Genomic DNA, 20,936 nt, shown 5'->3' with positions numbered 1-20,936 from the left:
TATAACAATAATATAACAATATAGACATACTGTTTCTCTCTCAACACAGGTATTTATTCAGCTTAAATCTTTCCAACACTTCTTTAACAGAGTAAATTCTTTCACTTTATTATTGACACAATATTTATTAAGAATACAACAAGCCTTTTTCCACTGTAAATCACCCATGACAGAATACTAAGAGGATTTTGTTGCAGGACGTGTACACAGTTCAATGTCTGTCAATGTGTGTCTGTTACTGCGCGGCTTATCATCGTATCATCAACATCTCTAATAAAAAATGTGCTTAGAGCTGATCATGTTAATTTCTGTGAGATAACAGTTCCTTAAAGCCTGAAGATAACCTGTGGGAACTGCATCGACAGCGATAAGAAGATCATTCGAGGGGCACGGCGTGCACACATGCGCACTATTGACAGTGTCGATGCCGTCGATTTGAACAGCTTCCTGGTCCGGGAAAATCTGACATTATCGCGATAAACAGCCTGCCCGTTTGCAGCCCAGCGGCCTGACGGAACTACAAGTTATACAGCCAAATCAAATAACTGGCAAACCCCGGCGCACCATTTCAGAGACATCACAGCTCTCCGCTATGGTCCGAGACATGAGGGAGACTCATAACATACGGTAAGTTTTATCAGGCCGCTCGCTGACGTTAGCTTTGGTCGCTAATCCATCAACACCCGAGCTGGTGACAGCTGACCAAGCTACGGTTAGCTGTTAGCAAAGTTAGCTGGCAGTCAGGTGACGAATTGGAGTTAATCTTATTTAAACATGAAGGCTTGTTTAGAAGGAATGTGTTGCTGAATTGATTGTGTCGGGCAACCTCTCAGTAATGGTGATGCTGTTTCCTGTTGCAGCCGCCCTGCACGCCGGCGTGGTTGTTTTGTTTGTTTGAGTGATGCACGGAGGCTAGCTGATGCTGACAAACTAGCCTGCTAAAGCTAGCGATGGTATGTCGTCGTTGCTGGGTGCAACAGTGCGGCTAAACAAACAACAACACACTGACATGCACCTTGCTAGCACCAGTGTGCTAATTGAATGACTGCCAGCGACGCTGGCGTGTTTTCTTGGCGTCTGTCTGACAGATTTAGTCTGTTTCATCCCTCTGGGATGCATAAGTCGTGCTCTTTTTGAAAACTCTGGTTCATATGTCTCTCATAGAGTATATAATCATGTTCTCTGCAATTACTGCTGACACATAGGGTGGATGAGAGACTTTTGGCAGGCCAGCAGTGCTAATAAGATTATTGCAAGACATTCGAGGTCTGTTTTCAGTTATGTCTGTCATCTCTTCACCTTCAGGGGATGAGACGAGAGCGGGTATTTCAGCGTTTGCAGCTCCGGGCTCGTTGACTCTCTGTGTGCGCTCAGGATGGCGCAGGGAGGCTCTCAGCTCGACTACCACATCCTGCAGGACCTCAAGCAGCGTTTCCCGGAGATCCCAGATGCGGTAGTGTCACAGTGCCTTCTGCAGGTATGCACACAACTCCTGCATATGCTCTATACAGCTGTTTGGAGATTATTTGACGATTGTGTTAATGTGATATTCACAGAAGCATTTTTTATTTTACATCACGTTGCAAAGTTTATACTACCTGGTTTAGTATGATCCTTCAGTAGCGAGATGAGCACTCCCACTGATCCAAACTCCATAACTGAAACTGTTTTCTGTTGCTGTCTCAGAACAACAATAACCTGGATCTCTGCTGCCACCTGCTGGCTCAGGAGAGTAACAGATACCTGTATGGAGAGTTCCATCACAGTCCAGAGGAGGGGAGACTGAGTCGAAACCACATGCTACACATTAGCCTGGGATACCCGGGCTCAGAGGCAAGCAAGGCAAATGGAGGAGCAGCAGGAGTCGGACGCTCCCTAGTGCACAGCACCAGTGACAGTCACATCGAACCCCAGCGGCCCAGCTACCCCGAGCCACTGTCAGCCCCCGCCACCATGGCCCCCTCCCCAGGCTACAATCCTTTTTTCATGAACGATCAAAGCCGCTCGGCCAGCACTCCCACACCTCCACCCACAATGCAGGGCATGTCTCCCACATACTCACCCGTCCCACGCTACACTATGAACCCTATAACCGTCACACTTTCGCAAAGTATACCCAATGTCCCGCAGGCTCTGCAGATCCCCCCTGGGCACTACGCTAACAGCAGCAACACCACCCTGTATATTCGACCCTCACCCTCGCAGAGCCCACAGCCAGCACCCTGGTCCTCCTCAGGGACGCCTGTATATCAGCATCAGCAGTCCCCCTACAGTACTCCCACATATGGCTCACCTTACAGCTCCCCGCAGCATCAGGCCCAGCCGCAACCCCAACACCAGCAATATGTCTTCCTTCCTATTAGCTCCCCAACCCTTCCCAGCATGTCTTACCACCACCAGCAACAACCCCAGCAACCTGCTGTTTATAGGCCCTACCACACAAAAGCCTCCCTCAAGAACCAGATAGAGATTACGCTGGAGGGACCACGACCTCGCAGCAACTCTCCTGTACACACCGCCCACCCCCAGGCCCTTTACATGGCAACCAGTCCCTCGCCCAGTTCCCCTTCAAGGGGTATCACTATGAGTGGAACGCCAGGCCCGGCAGCCTTCCACCCCGGGATGTACCTGCAGCACCAGGGCCCTGCAAGGCCTCGGCCTGCTTCCTCTCCTCAACCAGGCCAGTCGGCCTACACCTTCAAAATCAAAGTGTCCCCAGGAGGCCAGGCCCAGAGGCCACCCAGCTCACCTCCTGTTGCTGAGGCGGAGTCTCTTCTCAATATAGTAGACCAAGGGGAGCACAACGCTGCCCCTCCACCGATCCTGCCCATCTCCGCTCTACCAGGGAATATTGCCAGTCAGTTTCAGCATATGCCCCGACGTTCAAGCTCAGGCTCTGATGACTATGCCTACACACAAGGTAAGGGATTTTTTTCCCCCTAAATCTAATACTCTGCATGTGCGTGACTCTATGCTCGTGTTTTCCTGTTTGACACTGGGTGTCCTGAACTGTCTAAAAACGACAGCTGCCTTTAGCCTTTGAATAGCTGACTTACAAGACATTTGACTTCTTGCTGGTGCTCATGAAACCACTGTTGAGCATAGTTTGTAAGTATGTGCATATTATTTTAAGAGTTTTGAGCATGATGAGTAGAGCTGCAATGATCAGTCGATTAGTTGATCGACAGAAAATTAATTGGCAGCTGTTTTGGTAAGCGATTGTCATTTTTAGAAAATGCCAAATATTTCCCAGTTCCAGCTTGTCATTTGTGAGGATTTGCTGCTATTCTTGATCTTTGTGGACATCTTGATTTTGGACAGTTTGTTGAACAAAACAGGCAATTTAATGATGTTAGCTTTAAGAAACACTGACATTTTTCACTGTTTTCAGGCATTTTATAGACCAAACGATTAATTGAGAAAATAATTGAAAGATTAATCAATAATGAAAATAATCATTAGTTGTAGCCCTAATGGTGAGGTAACAGTGATCGCACAACAGATCACATAAGAGAGTAGAAAAACCGAAGACGTTATTTTGATATTGATGTATGTCCTGATATCTGTTTAGCTATGGATGATCACCTGTTAAAGAACGCCTGGTTGGCATGCATCACTTTGTGCTTTGTGATAATAGGAAAGAAAGCTCATTTAAATATTGATACTGAACTATAATAGCAACTGGTGATTGCAGCTTGTCCTTTGAAGAAGGTCTAATATTCCTTGACTGTGTATTGACTATGCAGAGATCTGATGTAATAACTGCTCAGATCAGATACCATGAAGTACTCCTTACTTCAAGATATATTCTGCATCTTTGAATGCTGGCAGTGCACACATAATGTTCCCACTATAAAGTTCAGAACTACAACTAACCAAATTTGTTATGGTTAAAATGTTTATCTGCCTTTTACATATATTTTTTTTCATGAGGCATTTTTTTTTAGTTTGTCCATCACCTGTACCTGTGTCATTGTCGCCTGGTAGTCAGTAATGACAAAGCACTTCTAACTTGAGAAAAGGTTTTTTTGTTCATATTTTTTGAATTGCTTGCATTTTCAGTATTTTGTGTGATGGTGTTTCTCTCCAGCTCTCCTGCTCCACCAGCGGGCCAGGATGGAGCGTCTAATGAAGGAACTGCTGCTAGAGAGGCAGAAACTAGAGCAGCTGAAGGCCGATGTCAACAACATGGAATATGACGCCCTTCAAAGGCGCTTTCGACGAGTCAACTCCACCAGTCTTATCCCAAGAGTGAGTAATAATAAGTTATAAGACATATTGTATTACTGTGTTATACAAAGTAATATTTAAGAGTCCTTAAAAAAGAGGGATGTGGAATATGCTGTTGCCTATTTTTGTCTAATTTAACTGGGTTGTGTATTTGCACCCGTCACAGCCTGAAGAGATGACCCGATTGCGTAGTCTGAACAGACAGCTTCAGATTGATATCGACTGTACCCTGAAGGAGACAGATCTACTGCAGTCTAGAGGTATACAAACACACACACACCACACGCACACACTTAAATGCACATTCCTACACATAAACCTTTTGAAGTGTGTCTCTTGATTTATTTGGAAGCATTGATCTTGAAAGAGTCAGGCCCAGAAGCAGACAGAGTTGGGTCTAAAGTGATGAATGAGGCTCCATCTCACTGCATCAGGGCTCGAGACTAATAGCGTCCCGTCGTCCTGGGGACGGTAGAAAATGTGTTTGGGACGAACAGAGATTTTCCCCGGGACGCCTCTGGGACGAAAGGGATTTTATATATAATTTTTTTTACTTATTTATTTTAACCTATCGCTTAGCAAATAAAAACTGAACCAAGCACTGACTACAACGGAGCACCTCTTCTCATGCTGTTACTATAGTTACTGGCTGGCTACTCAGCATGAGACCTGAAATGTTCCCGCGGTACCAGTCCATCTACCCCCTCAGTCATAAACAGCTTGTTGGCAGGACCTCAGAAATATGTTGCTGCTGGTTAAAACACAGCAGTACCCTGGCAGTGTGTGAGTATATTAGCTAAAGCATACATTTAGGCAATTTCAATTTATTATTGTGGTCTTTTTTTGTTGTAATCTAAGCCTTTCACTTATCAAACATAGCTTGTACATGGATACTAGTGATGCTCGCCATTGCACAGATTGCAGTTATAACTGTGAGCACGGCAGTCAATCTGCGGATCGGGCAGGTCGGATCATAAAAAATTACATTAATAGCAGATGGGTTGTGGGTGGTGAAATAATACATCATTAATGAGGAAAATATTAATTACATTCTCTAAAATGTAAACATAGCAGAGAGCAGAGAAGAGCTGCAGAGCTGTGGCCCGCTGCTGCTCCAGACCAATTTGGGGGCCCCCATGCAAACTCTGTCTTGCTTTACAAAGTAAAGAAACAACATTTTGATTTCGGTACGGTTTATATTCACCTCAGGACGGTTACAGTTGTTTTTCAGGACATTTCTGAGGACGGTGGTAAAAGAAGTTTGTCTGTAGTCCTGACAGCACTGCCTCTAAACTCTCCTAACCCATGGTGTGTGGAAATAAGTTGCAGTTCATTATCTGTTCACCGGGAATGGTGATGTTGGAAGCTGAAACTGTGTCACTGGCAGCCGGCTCAAGAGTGTGACCAATTTACTTGTAATCAGCCCAGTGACACTGAACATCTGGGCCGTGGTCTTTCTGGAAAATAAATCATCTCAGAAGTCACAGTTCTCTTGCAGACTTTGCCAGGATTTATTTGTATTTTGCTTTATTAAATTGACGCTTTTTCTTCTCAAATATCCCCACACACAAGAACACTGACTTCCCTCACTAGTATCCCTCTCACTTTCAGTTTTTGAGGATAGCTTGTTCAGTAAATAAAACTTAAAAAAAAAATCGAAACTTGGAGAAAAAACTGCTGTGAATACATTTTTTTTTTTTGGTGGATCAATGCCCGAGTTCGAAGTTGTACTTCTTAGATATTGACATTGTTATGTTTTTCTAAAATGTTTACAAGTGCATCACAGTAAATGAAGGTCCTTATTATATGTCAACAATTAAATAAACAAAATTAGGGTACCACACCAATTAGGGCTGGGTATCGTTTAAAAAATTAAGATAACTACCAAAACAGTAACCTTAAAGTGATACTGATACCAGTGGAGTACTTCATTCAATACCTTTTTTTCTACTTCATTGGATAACCATCATGTGAATGGAAGCATTCAGTTGCATAAAATGCCACCACTCCAAATGATTTTTACACAAATTCATTTTGAAAGTGTTCAAATTATTGAAATATTTATTAAATAATTTTACAAAACTGCACAGTGAAGTATTATCATCACAGACTGTATGGGTTGTATCTGCTGCTGTAGTGGGCCAATAACACGTTGCATTAAATCGAAGAGCGTTTACGGTGATTGGCTGCGAGCAAAACCATAAAAATAGTCATTCCCCCAAAATTCGAAAAAAATAATTTTATCTTTACCAGTTTAGGTCAATATCCTAATTCTACATGATGCCATCATTTTATTTTCATCCAATTCATTTAATTTTAATTTCATCACACAAACGCAAACAGCGCTGTTGTTCACACTACGCACTACGATACCTGACAGAGGTGTTGCACTCCTGTTGCATCTGCAGTGAAGTTCGCTGCCAGGATGGACCGCTACCTCCTTACAAAAACTCTAACTGCCTCACCCGATGAAAGCAACCTAAGTCCCGGGCCGTCACCAACACCACCTCCAGCAAGCAAAATAAAGACGAATAAGACGGCAAAGAAAGTTGCGGCTTCAACTATTGAAAAATGGAAAATAGACTGGCTTGGTGTCGAATAAATGAAGAAGACGACTCTCCTCTACTGTAAGACATGCAGGGCTCATCCTCCCAAAAATAGCCTGGAACCGCGAAAAAGTAATCACGACTTTATCAAAGGAAGCGAACAGGTCAAAAAAGTGTTGTGCTCATCGGCACCAAACCAGCAGACATAATCGATTTGCTTATGATAAGTAATATTAACGCTAACGCTAGTGTCTTTTGTCTGGCACGTTAGCCAATATAGTGTTAGCAATTTGGCTAACTAACGTTAATACATATACGTGGGTCTTGCCGACCGGTGGGGTGTTCATTGCAGTTTTACAGAGGCTGTTTTATACTCTCATTTCATATATTCTCACTTTTTTATACAGATATACCGCATTATAGCTCTAAAGGAGACCCGTCACTAAGCCACCGTCGCTTTTATTATTTTTTTTCACTGAACAAAACCGGCATAATGCCACGGTGTGTGCTTTTACATAGCATCCCAGCATGATGTGTCAGCTCCCTGTCCAGCCATGCCAGCTATCCCGAAGCTTCACGCAGTCGTCCAGCCGGCTATGACTACCTCCGTAGCCGGCTTATTGGAGGAGCAACTCTGCCCCCCACTGCGTGTCCATATCTTTTATACAGAACAGCGAGGCGGAATAAAGGCGCAGCATTCCCGCCTTGAACAGGCTGTGTAAAAAAGGGCAGCAACTAACATTAATAGGCTCAGTGCACCGCGTGAAATGAGCTTTTATTCCCAAATCTAGAACATATTTTTTACTAACCAATGAGGCAGTGCTGGATAATCGAGTCTATTATGTTATTTTCATCATGTCATCGTGGTCAAAACCTCAGCAAGGATAAATTTGGAGATGAAATAAAGAATGCTAAGAAAAGAAAAAAAAAAACTTCAGCTGAAGGCATTTCCAGAACTGCATCAATAAAGAAAGAATATTACACTCATTTTGGCTCTTTTGACAGTACTTGTAGCTACAAGTCTATAATATTGTAAAACTGTGGCATACAACGCGTCAGACCCACAATGACAACAGTAGACTGGCTTTGACTTGTAGGAGGTCTGAATATGACATTATCCCCCCAACCAGAACTTTTGGTCAATTTAATTAGATCAAACCAATTAAATATCGTCATGATCTCAAGATCATTATGTTATACTGTCATCTCGTGGTTTATACTGAAGGTTCTTCCTAAATAAAACCTTAGTTGCTGAAAGGAAATTGATGCATTAATTTGCTTTTCATGTGCTTATTATTGTAGTTAGAACATGTAGACAATTATTACAAATGAGACAGTGTTTACTGAAGAGGTTTTGGTTACACAAGGTGATGATTACTGTATTTATTTTAGTCTGCGCTCACTGACTAGGTTCCAGGTTATAGGATTTTTTTGACTGGTTGAATAAATGGATGTTATTGGGGTCAGTTAAAAATGGGGTCAGTTGTGGTCTTTCTCACAAACAGACAATGAAAATGCATAATTTGTGTTAATTCTCTTGCATTCCTCAGCTTTCATACATTCACATAGTATATCAAGTTAAAATCTGAGTTTAAGCTTGTATCTCTTAGGCCTGTATTTCTTTTTGATGATAAAATCTGATGTTGATAATTGTCATAAATCTGATTTGGAAAAAGCTTCCCAATGGCTATATGGACACTCAGGAGAGAGTGAGCTCCCTTATTTCCTGGTTAAAATGGTGTGTATAATGCTCAAGTGAAGAGGATAGTCAATTGAAAGGATAGTTAATAATCACTTTTCATCACCTCTAAGTCTTCATCTCTAGCTCTTCAGTGAAAGAGAAGATAGTGATTATAGAGATTTTATATCTGTTTGTAATTACACAAATGAAAAATAATGTCATGTTTTAGGACATTTCACAAACAGAACAAATATTGGGAAATATGTTTCCACAATGTACTGCAAATTGGAGATTTCAGAACAAAACACCATCTACTGGTTAAATCCTATAAATGTGTGAATTGTCCTTGAATGGGCTGATTTATTGTAGGATCGGGGATTACCTCAGCAGCTGTTAGGACTGAAAATAGCGCTGCATTAAAAAAAAAAAAAAAAAAAAATGCAAGCAGCTGTGTTGATTCAGGCCAAAACTACACAGTGGTTTATAATACCACAGTATGAGACAGGATTTTACAGCTCTGAAATTCTCACAGCAACAATTATTTTACCTGTCGTCTCGACTGTCCTGAGGTAAACATTATGCTTACAGGCAGCCTGATAGCTGAATGCTTAAAGCGCATACCACATAACAATGCTGCGAAAAATTCAGCAAGGTTAAACTTTTCCACCTGTCGCCGTCTGTATTGCAGTAAATGAGAAGGCTGCATATTTTCACGCAGTGCTAATGTCGGTCTGAACACGGCCAAGCGGGTTTAAGGAGAATAGCTGGAAACTTGGACAGGCTGGACCTCTGGCTGGGATGGGCACTTCTAAACAAACTTAAGTATCTGATTTCTGCTTTCCTCCACAGGGAAGTTTGACCCACAGGCAATGAACAACTTTTATGACAACATTCAGCCCGGTCCCGTGGTGCCGCCCAAACCGGGGAAGAAAGGTGAGAATTGTCCAAAAGCAGGACATAAAAGTGAGTGACGAGACAGTTTCATATTTGTAAATAAGAGAAGGAAAAATAGATACTTTTATAGTTAGGGTAGTATCATACATACAAGATACAGATTTGAGTTTCACTCTAAGATCTTTCAAGTCCTCATTTCTCTCATGTTTGTCTCATTTGGCTTCAAGCACTCTGAAGGTTCGGCACATTTTTGTTTGGAAATGGAAACTAAAAGCTTAACTGACTTTGGTTTGTGTTGGTCTCCACAAATGTGTTGGCATGGAAACTAGATGCTATTTATTGAATGCCCATGTCTGTTAACATTTATACTTGAATAGTTGATGCTTGAATGCGTGCCTCACACATAGTTGTTGAGCGACAGCCGTGGTTAATCGCAGCCTTGAATTGATGACACTTAAATTGTTGTTGCGTTACGCACTTCATGACATGAACACACAGTCTTTTTCATGTAGTATTTCGCTCCGTTTTTGTCAGAAGGGGACCAGGGCTCCAAGCCAGTGCCGGGGCCCCAGAGGGACGAAGACTTCGAAGGCGCCCAGTGGAACTGTGAAAGCTGCACCTTCCTCAACCACCCTGCACTCAACCGCTGTGAACAGTGCGAGATGCCGCGCTACACCTGAGCTTAGCGCTGCACTGTATTGCCAACCCCTGCCCGATCCCCTGCCAATCCTTGGATAGTATAAGCCCCTCCAGAATCTGCAGCTCCAAGCAGATTTTTTTTGCCTATGTCTAGAGGTCTTCCCCCTGTCAATCAATATATAAAACCCCTCTTACCTGCTGAGGAAGAGCCACTATCCCTCCCTGCCCACTTGTCCTGCTCCCATCTACTACTCCTGTGCACTTTGACCCTTGTTTCCGTCGGCGGATAATTACTCTTTTTCAGGACAGTTGGAGACTCTTCTCATGGCAAACATATAAGAGAAGGAGTGACATGCTGCGACTCTGGCAGTGGGTGGGACGGGGCTTCAGAAAGGTCAAAGCGAATGAGGATGAAGGAGGAGGAGCTACGGTTTACCTAGCGAACATTCCACACAGAATGAGTGACTGCCCTGTTTACACGACTGCGCCCATTCCTGAACTCAAAATGGAGGCACTTCCACTTTAATCCAGGAACTGTAACTCCCTCTCTTGACAGTGGAATAATGAAATCAATGGTATATAAAGTCTGACTAATGCGAAATGTAGACTGTACACTGTATCTGGCTCTGTATTAGAGCTCTTTTCACTGAAAGAAGAACACTAAGGACACTTGCATATGAGTATATTCCTGGTACTTTTATGCATATTATGCCACCCTGTATTACGTGTTCAAAAGATGTTGATTTCCTGTGCAAATGCCTCAACTTGCTGTAAGTAATAAAGGAGCTGATTCTATGTGACTTGACCATGCACAGCTGGCATGTCTGCATAGTTTGTCATAATTCACAGATGCTCCTTTCCCACCCCAAATGAACAAAACACTTTTTTTTTTTTTCCTCCCAGTACATGTTTATTATGTCAGTAATCAAACCAGTGGGCTTCAGAAACACAGCAGCAAATGGTAGTGGCATGCACACACTCGCTCACTTTCACTAAAAGAAAGAATTGGAGAAGTTTCTGACCACCTTGAATGAGTTTTTAACCAAAGCAGATCAGCGCAGATCTGCACAAACCTCACCTCTCACGACCACACCGTCTTCCTTCAGGTCTCAAATTGTCCGGTTTCAACTTGGTCGATCCCACAGTCTTCATCACACTACTCATGCACAGCACATCTGGCATTTCCTCTAGTATTGTATCATGGAGTTTAACTTAGATGCAGTAACTAAGTGGCTTTTTCCAATAACTACAGTGATTGTTGTGCTACAGTCTCTCCATGTTGGGGAAAAAACATTCTTAATGATGTCTACTCTACTGAGAGCATTTCCTGCAGAGTGGAAAGATAAGGAGGCATCACATGGGGAGGTGTGCGAGCACATGCCGGGTGATCATGCAGACATGCGCGCACACTCAGCAGACATGGTCATTTGCCATCTTCCTTCCCACCGGTCTGCTTGGAATGAATATTACTTTATTACGCTTACTGCACATACTTACATATAATACAACAACTTTATCAAAAAGCAGGTATAACTTGCTGCAGGTTTACATTAGTGGCTGAAGGTTTTACCACTTTTTACGTGCGACAGACTCTGTGCTACTTATTAACCAGTACATGTTCCTCTCACCAGTATGATATCATTTGGAAGGTGCCTGTGGAATGTTTTTACTGTCTTATTTGTGTTTATTACAAGTACCACCCTTTTAATAGATTCAAATGGGGAAAGGAGAAAATAAAGCTAGTCCACTGGAGCTTTCACACATCTACTCTACTGGAGGAAGAAGGTCCAGATGTGGTGTATCTCTGTGGAAATGTAGTATGTTGCATTTCCTCTGGTGTGGCCTGTTTGCCTCAGGGTAACTCACTTTGTCATCCTCAGGATATCACTTCAATAGGACATTTTCCTCCCTGGATCCGTTAATTTCCTGACTGGCCCGGGTTTACATAGTTGTTTGCCTTCTCTGCTCTGATTGGCTAATTAGTCCACCAGTTCATCCTGGTATGGGGTCAGTGGATCCATCTGTTCCCTCCAGATTTTCTGTCCAAATCTAAGACCTACCGGAGTTCCACTTAAAGGGGACGCAGACTTATCTGACTGGTGGCATTCTCTCCCAAATTAAACTGCCTGGTCTCTTTTTCATAGCCTGGTTTGCTGCCAAAACTCTGCTGCCGCTATGAGAGCATGTGGCTTCGGTCCAGTGAGTGAGAATAGATAGTCTTTGACATAATAAGGTTCACAGTATCAAATGTAAGAGTTTGTTTCCAGCCCTGAAACTAACAATAAGCATTTGTTTTCCTATTTTTTTTCTAGTCTGTGGTTGTGAACTGTGTAACAGACAGAACATCCCTATTACTGAGAGGACACTGGGTGAAACGGAGAGTCCAGGGTTTCTCTTCTTGTCTCACATATTTTAGTAGTAGTCTTCATAGTTCTTGGGGTTGAGGCAGTAGAGGATGGCTCCTCCGAAAGAGAAGATGGTGGAACCCCAGGCCAGGCCGTAGCCCCAGTTGAACTCATGGTACACCCTCAGACTGACCGACTCTATGAACTTGATGGGGAACAGGACCAAGCTGCACACCTGAAGAACCACTACAGAGGCAAAATTGGAAAAAAGAAGATAGTAATATGAACATAAAGTGAGGAAAACGCAGATAAAAAGATAAAAATTAATGATTGATGAGCTCAAAAAATGAAATGAAGCAGATGCAAGGCAACCTGATGGTTAAAAAAATCCTACTTTTGAATTTGACATAAAGAAGGATAAAGGAATGAAGGATTTTGGCGGCTTGGATCTTTTTCATGACAAAAAACAAACAAACAGCCTGTCCTATCCTTAAAAAGCACTAACATTTCTCAATTTTTCCTCCTCACCTTTTGTTTCCAATGAGACAGCATTACTTACCTGCAGTGAAGAGCATGACCGCCACGGGCTTGTAGCAGCGACTCCTGGAGCCGATGCACAGGGACACCAGAGCCACGAGGAAGGAGAGCAGGGTGAGGGCCGCCCCCCCCAACAGCAGGGCCAGCGTGGCGATCTGCCAGTCTGAGACAAACACACACAGGGGCAGAGAGGAGGGGAGGGGGTGAGGCAGGAAAGGCATAAAATCGCACTGAGATAGAGAGTGACATAGGTAGCTAAAAAGAGGTTACTCCGGAGAGCTGTGTCTGCGCTGTTGACAGGAGGGAGGACAAACCGGGGGGGTATAAAGAGAGAGGCAGTAGAATAGGTCGCAGGCCATATTGGCCAGCCAGCCGCACTTACGCTGCCATGCTCAATCTCACGCCGGAGGATAATCCACCCAGTAAAGTTTGTGGTGAATCACTGCAGCGTAAACACAAACTATTTGTGGTTCAGGATGAGAAGCTGGCAATGGCTCATAATGTTTTGATGTGAGCCACTAGTGACCCATGACCAGTGACCAGTGTTGGCTGCTAAATATGTCACTTCCTGCCACAACAAAAGAAACAACAGGACAAAGACAAATAGACCTTTATAAAGATACTTATCACATTCTACTTACCTCCACCATCTCCTTTTTTATGTTGTTATTTATAGACTAATGGCTGTCTTGTATTATACCTTCTACATTTCTTTAATATCGTCATTTTATTTTATTTATCAGCAGATTTTCTTTCGTTATCTATTAAATAATAGATATCTTGTATAATCCCTACTAACATCTCTTTATCATCATTAGATTAACACTTGTTTTTGTTTGTCTTGCACTGTTAAATTCACATTGAAATTGTACAAATAATAACTTATATAGACTTATATTACTTATATTTATTATTTTATTTCATTTATTTATCTCATTTTATTCTATTTACTACTATTGTTTTTCACATTCTTTTTCTTCATTTCATTCCTTAACATTGTCTTTCATAATCGTAATGGTGCTTTGGCAACACATGTCGAATGTCATGCCAATAAAGCCTATTGAAATGAATTGAATTGAACTAAATTGAACTGAAATGACTGAAGATGAATGTGAGCCATGCAGTGAAAAACACTCGAACCGAGAAACAAACAAACGCCTGGCTACGCACAGATTTCAGCGGTTCAGTAACGGATCCCAAACGCAGCAGAAAGGCAAAGTGATTCTGTGAGGTGACTCGGATAATGACTATCCCTCCCTCTTGGCTGATGCCAGCTCAGCAGCATTCTCAGCATTTCATTCAGATTCACTCCAAAAACACTCAACTGGAAATAGCCGCCGTCTCAATCTCGCTTCCTATCCTTGTTGGAATGCCAAAGCGGAGACAAAAAAGGGAAGGCAGCTTGTATATGTGTAGCCTGTGTTTTTGCCAAAAAAAGAAAAACACTATAGTTGGGTGTTTCATTTAAGAAAAACAGATTTTTTTAGAGACTTAATTAGTCATAGACACACTATATGTTATTGTTTAGAGATTTAGAGGGTCTCTTACGCAACTTTACAGTGTACTGGCGGAAACAGGAGGTCTATATGTAAACAGGCAGAGGATATTATGATGAAGCATTTGATTACACAGGAGGAAATAATTTAAAGTGCAGTGGGTGGGAAAAAAATAAATAACATCAAAGCATAAAGGGGATTGGGCTCACATAAGTGATTCAATATCAGAGTGGGTGGACGTTTACTTTGAAAGAGTTCAATTTCAGTATATTTTGTCTTTTTTTTTTTAAAGTAAGTACACATGAAGCCCAGGAAATAAAAGAATTGCTAAGAATATTTCATCTCTATTGAGGCAGAAAATCATTAAAACATTCACTAGCGGGGAGAAAGTGATGGAACATAAGCTGCTTAAAATATAGTTTTTGCTCTTGTTGGAGGGAAACTTTATTCTAGGGGCCAAGCAGCTCAAATATAAACAAACATCAACTACTTTTGACCAAATATGGTTCAGGATTTATAGTTTAAAAATGGGCCCTGTCACCACAGGATGTTGGAAAGAGCCCATGAAAAGCAGAGCACCCGTTCCCTCCGGCCTCCGGCTTGCGCAACATGGGGCCCCCCTTTAAGTCTGACCCCTGACTTTCTCTCCCACCGCCTCATTGGCTGCCTCTCAGCAAAGAGACACACCGACTTGACCTGTAGTTGTCAAAACCCATCGTTGGTGAGATATCGTCTCTGGGTCAGTTTGGTGCCTTCAGCCTGACTGAGATTGCAGCAGCAGCGACCGAAAGCCTTATCAGTGCGCTCATGAAACAGCAGGATGCAGAAAAGTCCTCTCATCTCAGATTTGGAACAGACCCTGTAACGCTGTGCAAGAAACACAGCCAGAGTTGCAGTGCTTAAAGGCTTGACGAGCAGGAAGTGCCAAACTATTAATCTGAGCCCTGCATGATGACAGATGGAAAAGCAGATACTGTACACGAGATCCAATCTGAGCATTAATTATGGTCCCCCATGTTAATCGAAAAAATCCTTCGGGGGCCCCAATTTTTTGTTTCTTTGTCTGAGACAATTGTGGAAGATCTGTGTCACAGAAGAGCCTCGAGTAGCTCTCCGGCTGTCACACACACTCAGTCTCACTCTCTCGGGGCAGCAGGACGGAGACGTGTAGGAAGCAGGAAGATGTTCAACCAGAGGTCCCTGGTTCAAGCCTTCCTGTCAGTGAGTGAGACAGTAAACTAACACCGTGCTGTGACCTCCCTCGAGCCAATCACCCAAATACCGGATCGATAACGTCTTGCATTATTAATACGCTTTGCCATCGCTGCGTCTGACTGAGCTAGACTCGCTCACACACTGGCTCCACATTCGTCGCCTCATCTTGCACTGACCTGCTATCCACACACACACACCGCTCTTGCACGGCAGCTCCACATTCCTAGCCTTGTGTTAAGACTGTATCTTTTATACTTGACCTTTGACCCTGTGCCTGAGCTCATGTGTGTGTGTGAGTGAGGGAGAGAAACAGAAAGAGAGGGAGTGTTACCACATGTGTCCGTACGTGCTCGTTTTAAACACTTCACAAGCATGTAACGAGGCAATATCTCATGTCTACTTTCTAATTAGCACTGCATATCACACACACACATGTAGGCCTTGCAGAACAAGCTCAAAACATCTGAGCGGCCAGCTGCTGTTTCAAACTAACAGGATTTATTTAATGCCCAGAGCATGACACTGAGGAAATATTGGGGGGCTGAAGAGGGGGGTAGAAACTGATTACTGGGATTCAAATCAATAAGCCCAGCCAAGTACAAGCCGGAGGAAATGGGCAGTTTGCTGTGTGCATTTACTGTGGTATGCTGCTGCTACTGCTGCTGAGAGCTGACACGCTGGGAGACTACATGTCTTTATATGGCACCAAAGTGCACTTTGTCTGCGCTGACAGAGGAGGATCTCGGGGCCAGCGTGACCCACGGTTACTCATCTCTCAGACAGAAAGAAAACATTTTGTCGGGCTAACAAAAACACTATTCACCACTCAGCAGACAGGAGGAGGTCGGAAGCGGCAAAAAAAAGGAAAATATAGTAGCAAACACACACGCAAATGGAGGAAACTTTAGTCAGGTGTGTAGTGTGGGATAAGCCTACAGTACATATGCTTTACCGACTGTTTGCATTAGCAGAATATAGTTTAGACAGCTCACAGGCTGGTAAATTTACACAATATTAAGTGCTCAGCATAAAAATAACAATACGACCCCATCAAAGGCCCTGCAGTGTACCCTTAGAAAGCTTAGAATGTTTAGTTTTTCCTCATTTGTCATTTTTGTGGCTATATTCGGTGACGTGTGTACTGGACTGGATTATATTCTCACATGTTTCTGTTATTTTGGTCATCTTACCGCAAACTCTGGGCTAAAAACCTGCCAGAGTTGAGTCAGTCTCAATTAAAAAAATAAGCATGTTATAAAGTTTATAGCTGATAAATAGACAAAAGGAAATGCTTTCCTGGAATCATTATTGCTCATACGGTTCATTAGTGAGTTGTCCCACAGTTCAACCACCTTCTTATCTTATCACCAACTGACCAGCTGTGATGGAAATATGAAATGCTTCCAGGGAAAAAAAAAAAAGTATTAATGTTAAGACTCCATGAAGAAGTTCCCTTAATAGAGAAAATCAGCATTTCTGGAGTGCTTCACTTGTTTCCCTGGTTACTAATCTCCAGGCATCTGGATCTCTGGGGAGCTCTCTGCTCTGAGTTGCCCTCGCTCCTTGGCCGGTGAAGAAACCCACACAAAGGCTCATTTTGTGAGCAACAAAAGGCCAAATGAAACCCCAGCTGGACCGCTCCTGGCGAGGCAGAATTCCCACATCATTCAGTAGCGCACAGGACAAATGTTTAAGGAAAAAAAGTTAACCAGCCTAAACAGAAAACCAAAGGTGTCTTATTCATCAGACTTTGAGACTCAAGGATAAACCATATTTCCCACTTGAAAAGCAGCAATGTGCAGCCCCATTGTTCACTATCTTATTTCATGTAGAAAAGTTCTGCAATTTAAATTAACCAGGCAATAGCTAATTATAAAGTAATTAACATTTAGCACTCTCTTGGGTGATGTTTCATAATTCTCACCCACAGAACAGATTGGTTCAGCAGAACATTATCTGCAGGGACTCTTTGTTGTCCCTGAGCGCTTTGTGTCAGACTTTCATTTGAATATGAATGTGTATGTGTGTGTGTGTCTGTCTGCACCCCTAATTCTTCCATTTCCAGGGTGAAGCATCTCTGAAACTACAACACCCAAGTGGTTTAAAACTTCCAAAACAACATGGTGGCGCATCACCCCATCAGAGTGTGAACAGGCACATGAGCGGCTCTCTCACCGGTGGTCAGCGTGCTGTTGCAGGACCACGACACGGAGCTGACGGGCTTCCAGCAGGACACCCACAGGGACAGGTAGTACTGGTCGTCCGCTGTCACCCACGCCTGGCTCAGCAGGGCCCCGACATCCAGGCACAGGGCGAGAAACACGCACACCAGTCCCACCAACTTCAGGGGCGTCAACGCCGACACCCGGACCTCCTCTGTGCCGCTCACGGATGAAGCCATAGTCTATCTAAAGTATCTTACTTATTAAAAACAAAACAAAAGAAAGAAGAGGAACATTTGTGTGGCGATGAAGTGGTCTGTGTCGTTCTTCGAGTCCAGAAAAATGCGTTAGGTTTAAGTTGTGGTTGTTGCCCTCCCCTGTCCGTGCAGGATGGGGAGCCACCGCGCACTCCACGTCCCGAGTCCAGAGGACGCTGCTGCCGCTGCTGCAGACCCGGCGCTCTGCTGACGGGACCGGGCTGCAGATCTCTGAAATAACACGGTGCTGGTGCTGCACCTGCTGGGTCCTAGTGCCTAGATATACTCCCACATACACTGTCAGCATCTCCCTCCCTCTCTCTCTCTCTCTCTCTCTCTCTCTCTCTCTCTCTCTCTCTCTCTCTCTCTCTCTCTCTCTCTCTTTGATTTCACTGACGTGGGAGGAAAAATAATAAGTGTCAGCTTTGAAAACTAGGGACAATGTGTGTGTGCATTCTGATGAATGCTGCATTTTAATTATTCGATAACCAGCAAGATTTACACAGTGCAACTTTGCAAGTGAATAACAGAAATGTTTTGTCCTCTTTGTAAGAAATGCTGATTCCTGGAAAAAAAAAAAAAAAGGCTCAATACTTAAATAGAATTGACAAGACATTGCATTTAGAGCAGAGGTTTTCAAAGTGCGAGGCGGGCCTCTCCATGGGGGCTCCAAAGAGGAGAGGCTCAGTGAATAAAGGTGAAAAAATATTATATTAGTAATTACATTAGTTATCAAAAGGAGAGCACATGTATGTGCCCGTATGTGTGTGATTTGGTTAAAGAGATAGCTCAGAGATATAGTGGTTTTGGGGGATTTTACTGTTTTTCCCACTTTCCCAGAGTCAGAAACTAACAAATGCCTTAGGACAGATTTTTTTTTAAATGTAATTGGTGTAGTCTGAAGTTAAATCAAGCAGCAATATTAGACTATGCTAAATTGTTGAGTGTCTATGAGATCAAATAACTTAAGATCCCACGCATCCAGGAAGCCTACTTACTATTTTTTGAAGTGCATGTTTTCTTTCGCAATTCATACAGCCATATTCTTTCACTCATAGTATAAAAAGTTCCCAATTTGAACACAGAATAAATTAACCAAAATTGGTTACAAGATTCTCACCTGTAAAAAGTGGTCTTGCCTATTGTTTGTGATTTTCAAAAAGCATTCTCATAAGTATAATTTACAATGTTTCCTTCACTATGCTGTTAATGTAATGCGCCTAAAATCACAAACTGACTCATATGCACTTTTATTTTTAACATTATTTATTAACATCATCCACTACGGATGTAATTGAGATCTTCACTTTTCTTGACTTAACTTTTCAATTTGATATTATAAAACAAAGGATTGATGTATGTGTCTCTGTCAGTGGATACTGTGCTATAGTAATATTCTTTAAACTGTTATGGAAAATTGTGGAGGTGCAAATGCTGTTTCAGAAGTTTTGCAGTTGTATTCTGGGGAGAAATGTAAAATTTATGTGGAATACTGGATAAATGCATTGTCTATATATCAGTATTGGTCATAAAAACCCTAACAGTAGAATCCTCCTGCTCACAGCCACCAGGAGGTGAAACATCCACAAGAAAAAAAAAAAAAGTCAGACAAGTCATTTATAATTTAACCTCATTTAACTTTTGCCTTTTAACTACATCACTGCTTTGCTCTTGTGACGAACTCTCACCTCTTTTTCTCTTCAGGTTACACTTTGTTTAACACCACATTTTCTGTCTTTATCACACATACATGCACACACACACACAAACTCTGTGCTGAGAGAAGCTTACAGCACTCATTTCTTCCCTAATTGAACTAAGCTAATTCTTTGTCCTCAGGGAAGAGTCTCGGAATTAATTCATATTGATTAACACATAGACATGTGCACATACACACACACACACATACACAGATACACTCACACACACACAAACTAGTCATTTTTGAAGAAAATTAATTTCATGGTTACAATTTGATAGAAATGCAATTTTGATCAACATCTGTGTTTGAGTCTTTGTTAAATGATGTAAATTGAAGTAAAAGGTTATACTGGCATTACTGTAAAGAAAATAAAGGTTGTGTGTGTGTGTGTGTGTGTGTGTGTGTGTGTGTGTGTGTGTCTGTCTTTGAGTTACAGGAGTGTAGGTCATCTTCTCCTGACGGCAAAGTCTTTCAACATCATTACTGATGATTACAGATTGTAATCAGTAGAGACTCGGTGGTTAGGAACACACAGACACACAGATACAGACCTGGTTTAACCACATGACAACAAAACTAATCATCATTAATATAACTTTACTGCTATGGAGTTGCAGTACATTTGATCACATGTGCAAGGTCACTGCTCAGATTGAAATTTTGAAATTGACCGACACAGAACATTAGGCAAAAGCTAAACTGCCAGGAAACAAATTGATAACTATTTTCTCTTCCTCAGCCATCAATAGCTGGCCGGCAGTGCACCAGAGCTGATTAGCTGATGTGAGCAAAAACCACAATTACTCTAAGCAGGTGTAGAGAAATGTGAGACAATACTAACAATAAGTTTATTGTTGTGTAAAAATTGATTACTATTTTTTGGAATGGGATTTAAAAAAGAAAAAAAAATTCCAGGCCATAAAAGTGTCAGCATGTAACTGCTGTGATAAATATTTGCAGTCCTAACTAACTAGGATTAGAAACTAATTTTAACTGCACAAGCTACTACTATTAATACTACCATTATTGATTATATTGCTGCACTACATGGCTAATACTAATTTACTCACAGAGTACTTGCGAAAATTGTTCTTCACTAAAACAGCAAGTTATCACGATAAAAACAAAAAATACTATATATTATATATATAATATAATTCAGTCTGATATTTGCAGTTTTGACACTAAATTTTGTGTCCATATCACTGTGGAGGTCAGTTGTACTGTAAAAT

General features: G+C 42.3%; 2 protein-coding genes across 3 annotated transcripts; one reads left to right on the top strand and one right to left on the bottom strand.

The window, feature by feature from the left end:
* Positions 1 to 101: 101 nt before the first annotated feature.
* Positions 102 to 10,795, top strand: tab3 (TGF-beta activated kinase 1 (MAP3K7) binding protein 3). 2 transcript variants are annotated; one of them, XM_044361003.1, is made up of 7 exons: positions 102 to 627; positions 1,306 to 1,477; positions 1,687 to 2,920; positions 4,091 to 4,251; positions 4,397 to 4,490; positions 9,307 to 9,420; positions 9,886 to 10,795. In XM_044361003.1, the coding sequence occupies exons 2-7, from the start codon at positions 1,376 to 1,378 to the stop codon at positions 10,029 to 10,031; spliced, it is 1,851 nt and encodes a 616-aa protein (XP_044216938.1). In that variant the 5' UTR covers positions 102 to 627; positions 1,306 to 1,375; the 3' UTR covers positions 10,032 to 10,795. The 2 variants fall into 2 exon arrangements, with proteins under 2 accessions (XP_044216938.1, XP_044216939.1); XM_044361004.1 differs by having other exon boundaries at positions 130 to 627; positions 9,307 to 9,390.
* tmem47 (transmembrane protein 47) lies at positions 10,140 to 18,324 on the bottom strand. Its single transcript, XM_044361012.1, has 3 exons — positions 17,759 to 18,324; positions 12,895 to 13,035; positions 10,140 to 12,581 (listed from the first exon to the last, which is right to left on the bottom strand). The coding sequence occupies exons 1-3, from the start codon at positions 17,982 to 17,984 to the stop codon at positions 12,403 to 12,405; spliced, it is 546 nt and encodes a 181-aa protein (XP_044216947.1). The 5' UTR covers positions 17,985 to 18,324; the 3' UTR covers positions 10,140 to 12,402.
* Between the last annotated feature and the right edge of the window lie 2,612 nt (positions 18,325 to 20,936).

Source organism: Thunnus albacares, chromosome 9 (genome assembly GCF_914725855.1).
Source record: "Thunnus albacares chromosome 9, fThuAlb1.1, whole genome shotgun sequence".
Taxonomy (NCBI): domain Eukaryota; kingdom Metazoa; phylum Chordata; class Actinopteri; order Scombriformes; family Scombridae; genus Thunnus; species Thunnus albacares.
This window is presented reverse-complemented; position numbering and strand designations above follow the sequence as displayed.

Bases quoted from the DNA above. Each gene is read 5' to 3' on its own strand.
- tab3 (XM_044361003.1), top strand. From the start codon at position 1,376: ATGGCGCAGGGAGGCTCTCAGCTCGACTACCACATCCTGCAGGACCTC. The intron at 4,491-9,306 runs GTATACAAACAC...TTTCCTCCACAG, and splicing joins AGATCTACTGCAGTCTAGAG to GGAAGTTTGACCCACAGGCA. The intron at 9,421-9,885 runs GTGAGTGACGAG...CGTTTTTGTCAG, and splicing joins TCCAAAAGCAGGACATAAAA to AAGGGGACCAGGGCTCCAAG.
- tmem47 (XM_044361012.1), bottom strand. From the start codon at position 17,984: ATGGCTTCATCCGTGAGCGGCACAGAGGAGGTCCGGGTGTCGGCGTTG. The intron at 13,036-17,758 runs GTGAGAGAGCCG...TGTTTGTCTCAG, and splicing joins CAACAGCACGCTGACCACCG to ACTGGCAGATCGCCACGCTG. The intron at 12,582-12,894 runs GTAAGTAATGCT...TTGCCTCTGTAG, and splicing joins GGTCATGCTCTTCACTGCAG to TGGTTCTTCAGGTGTGCAGC.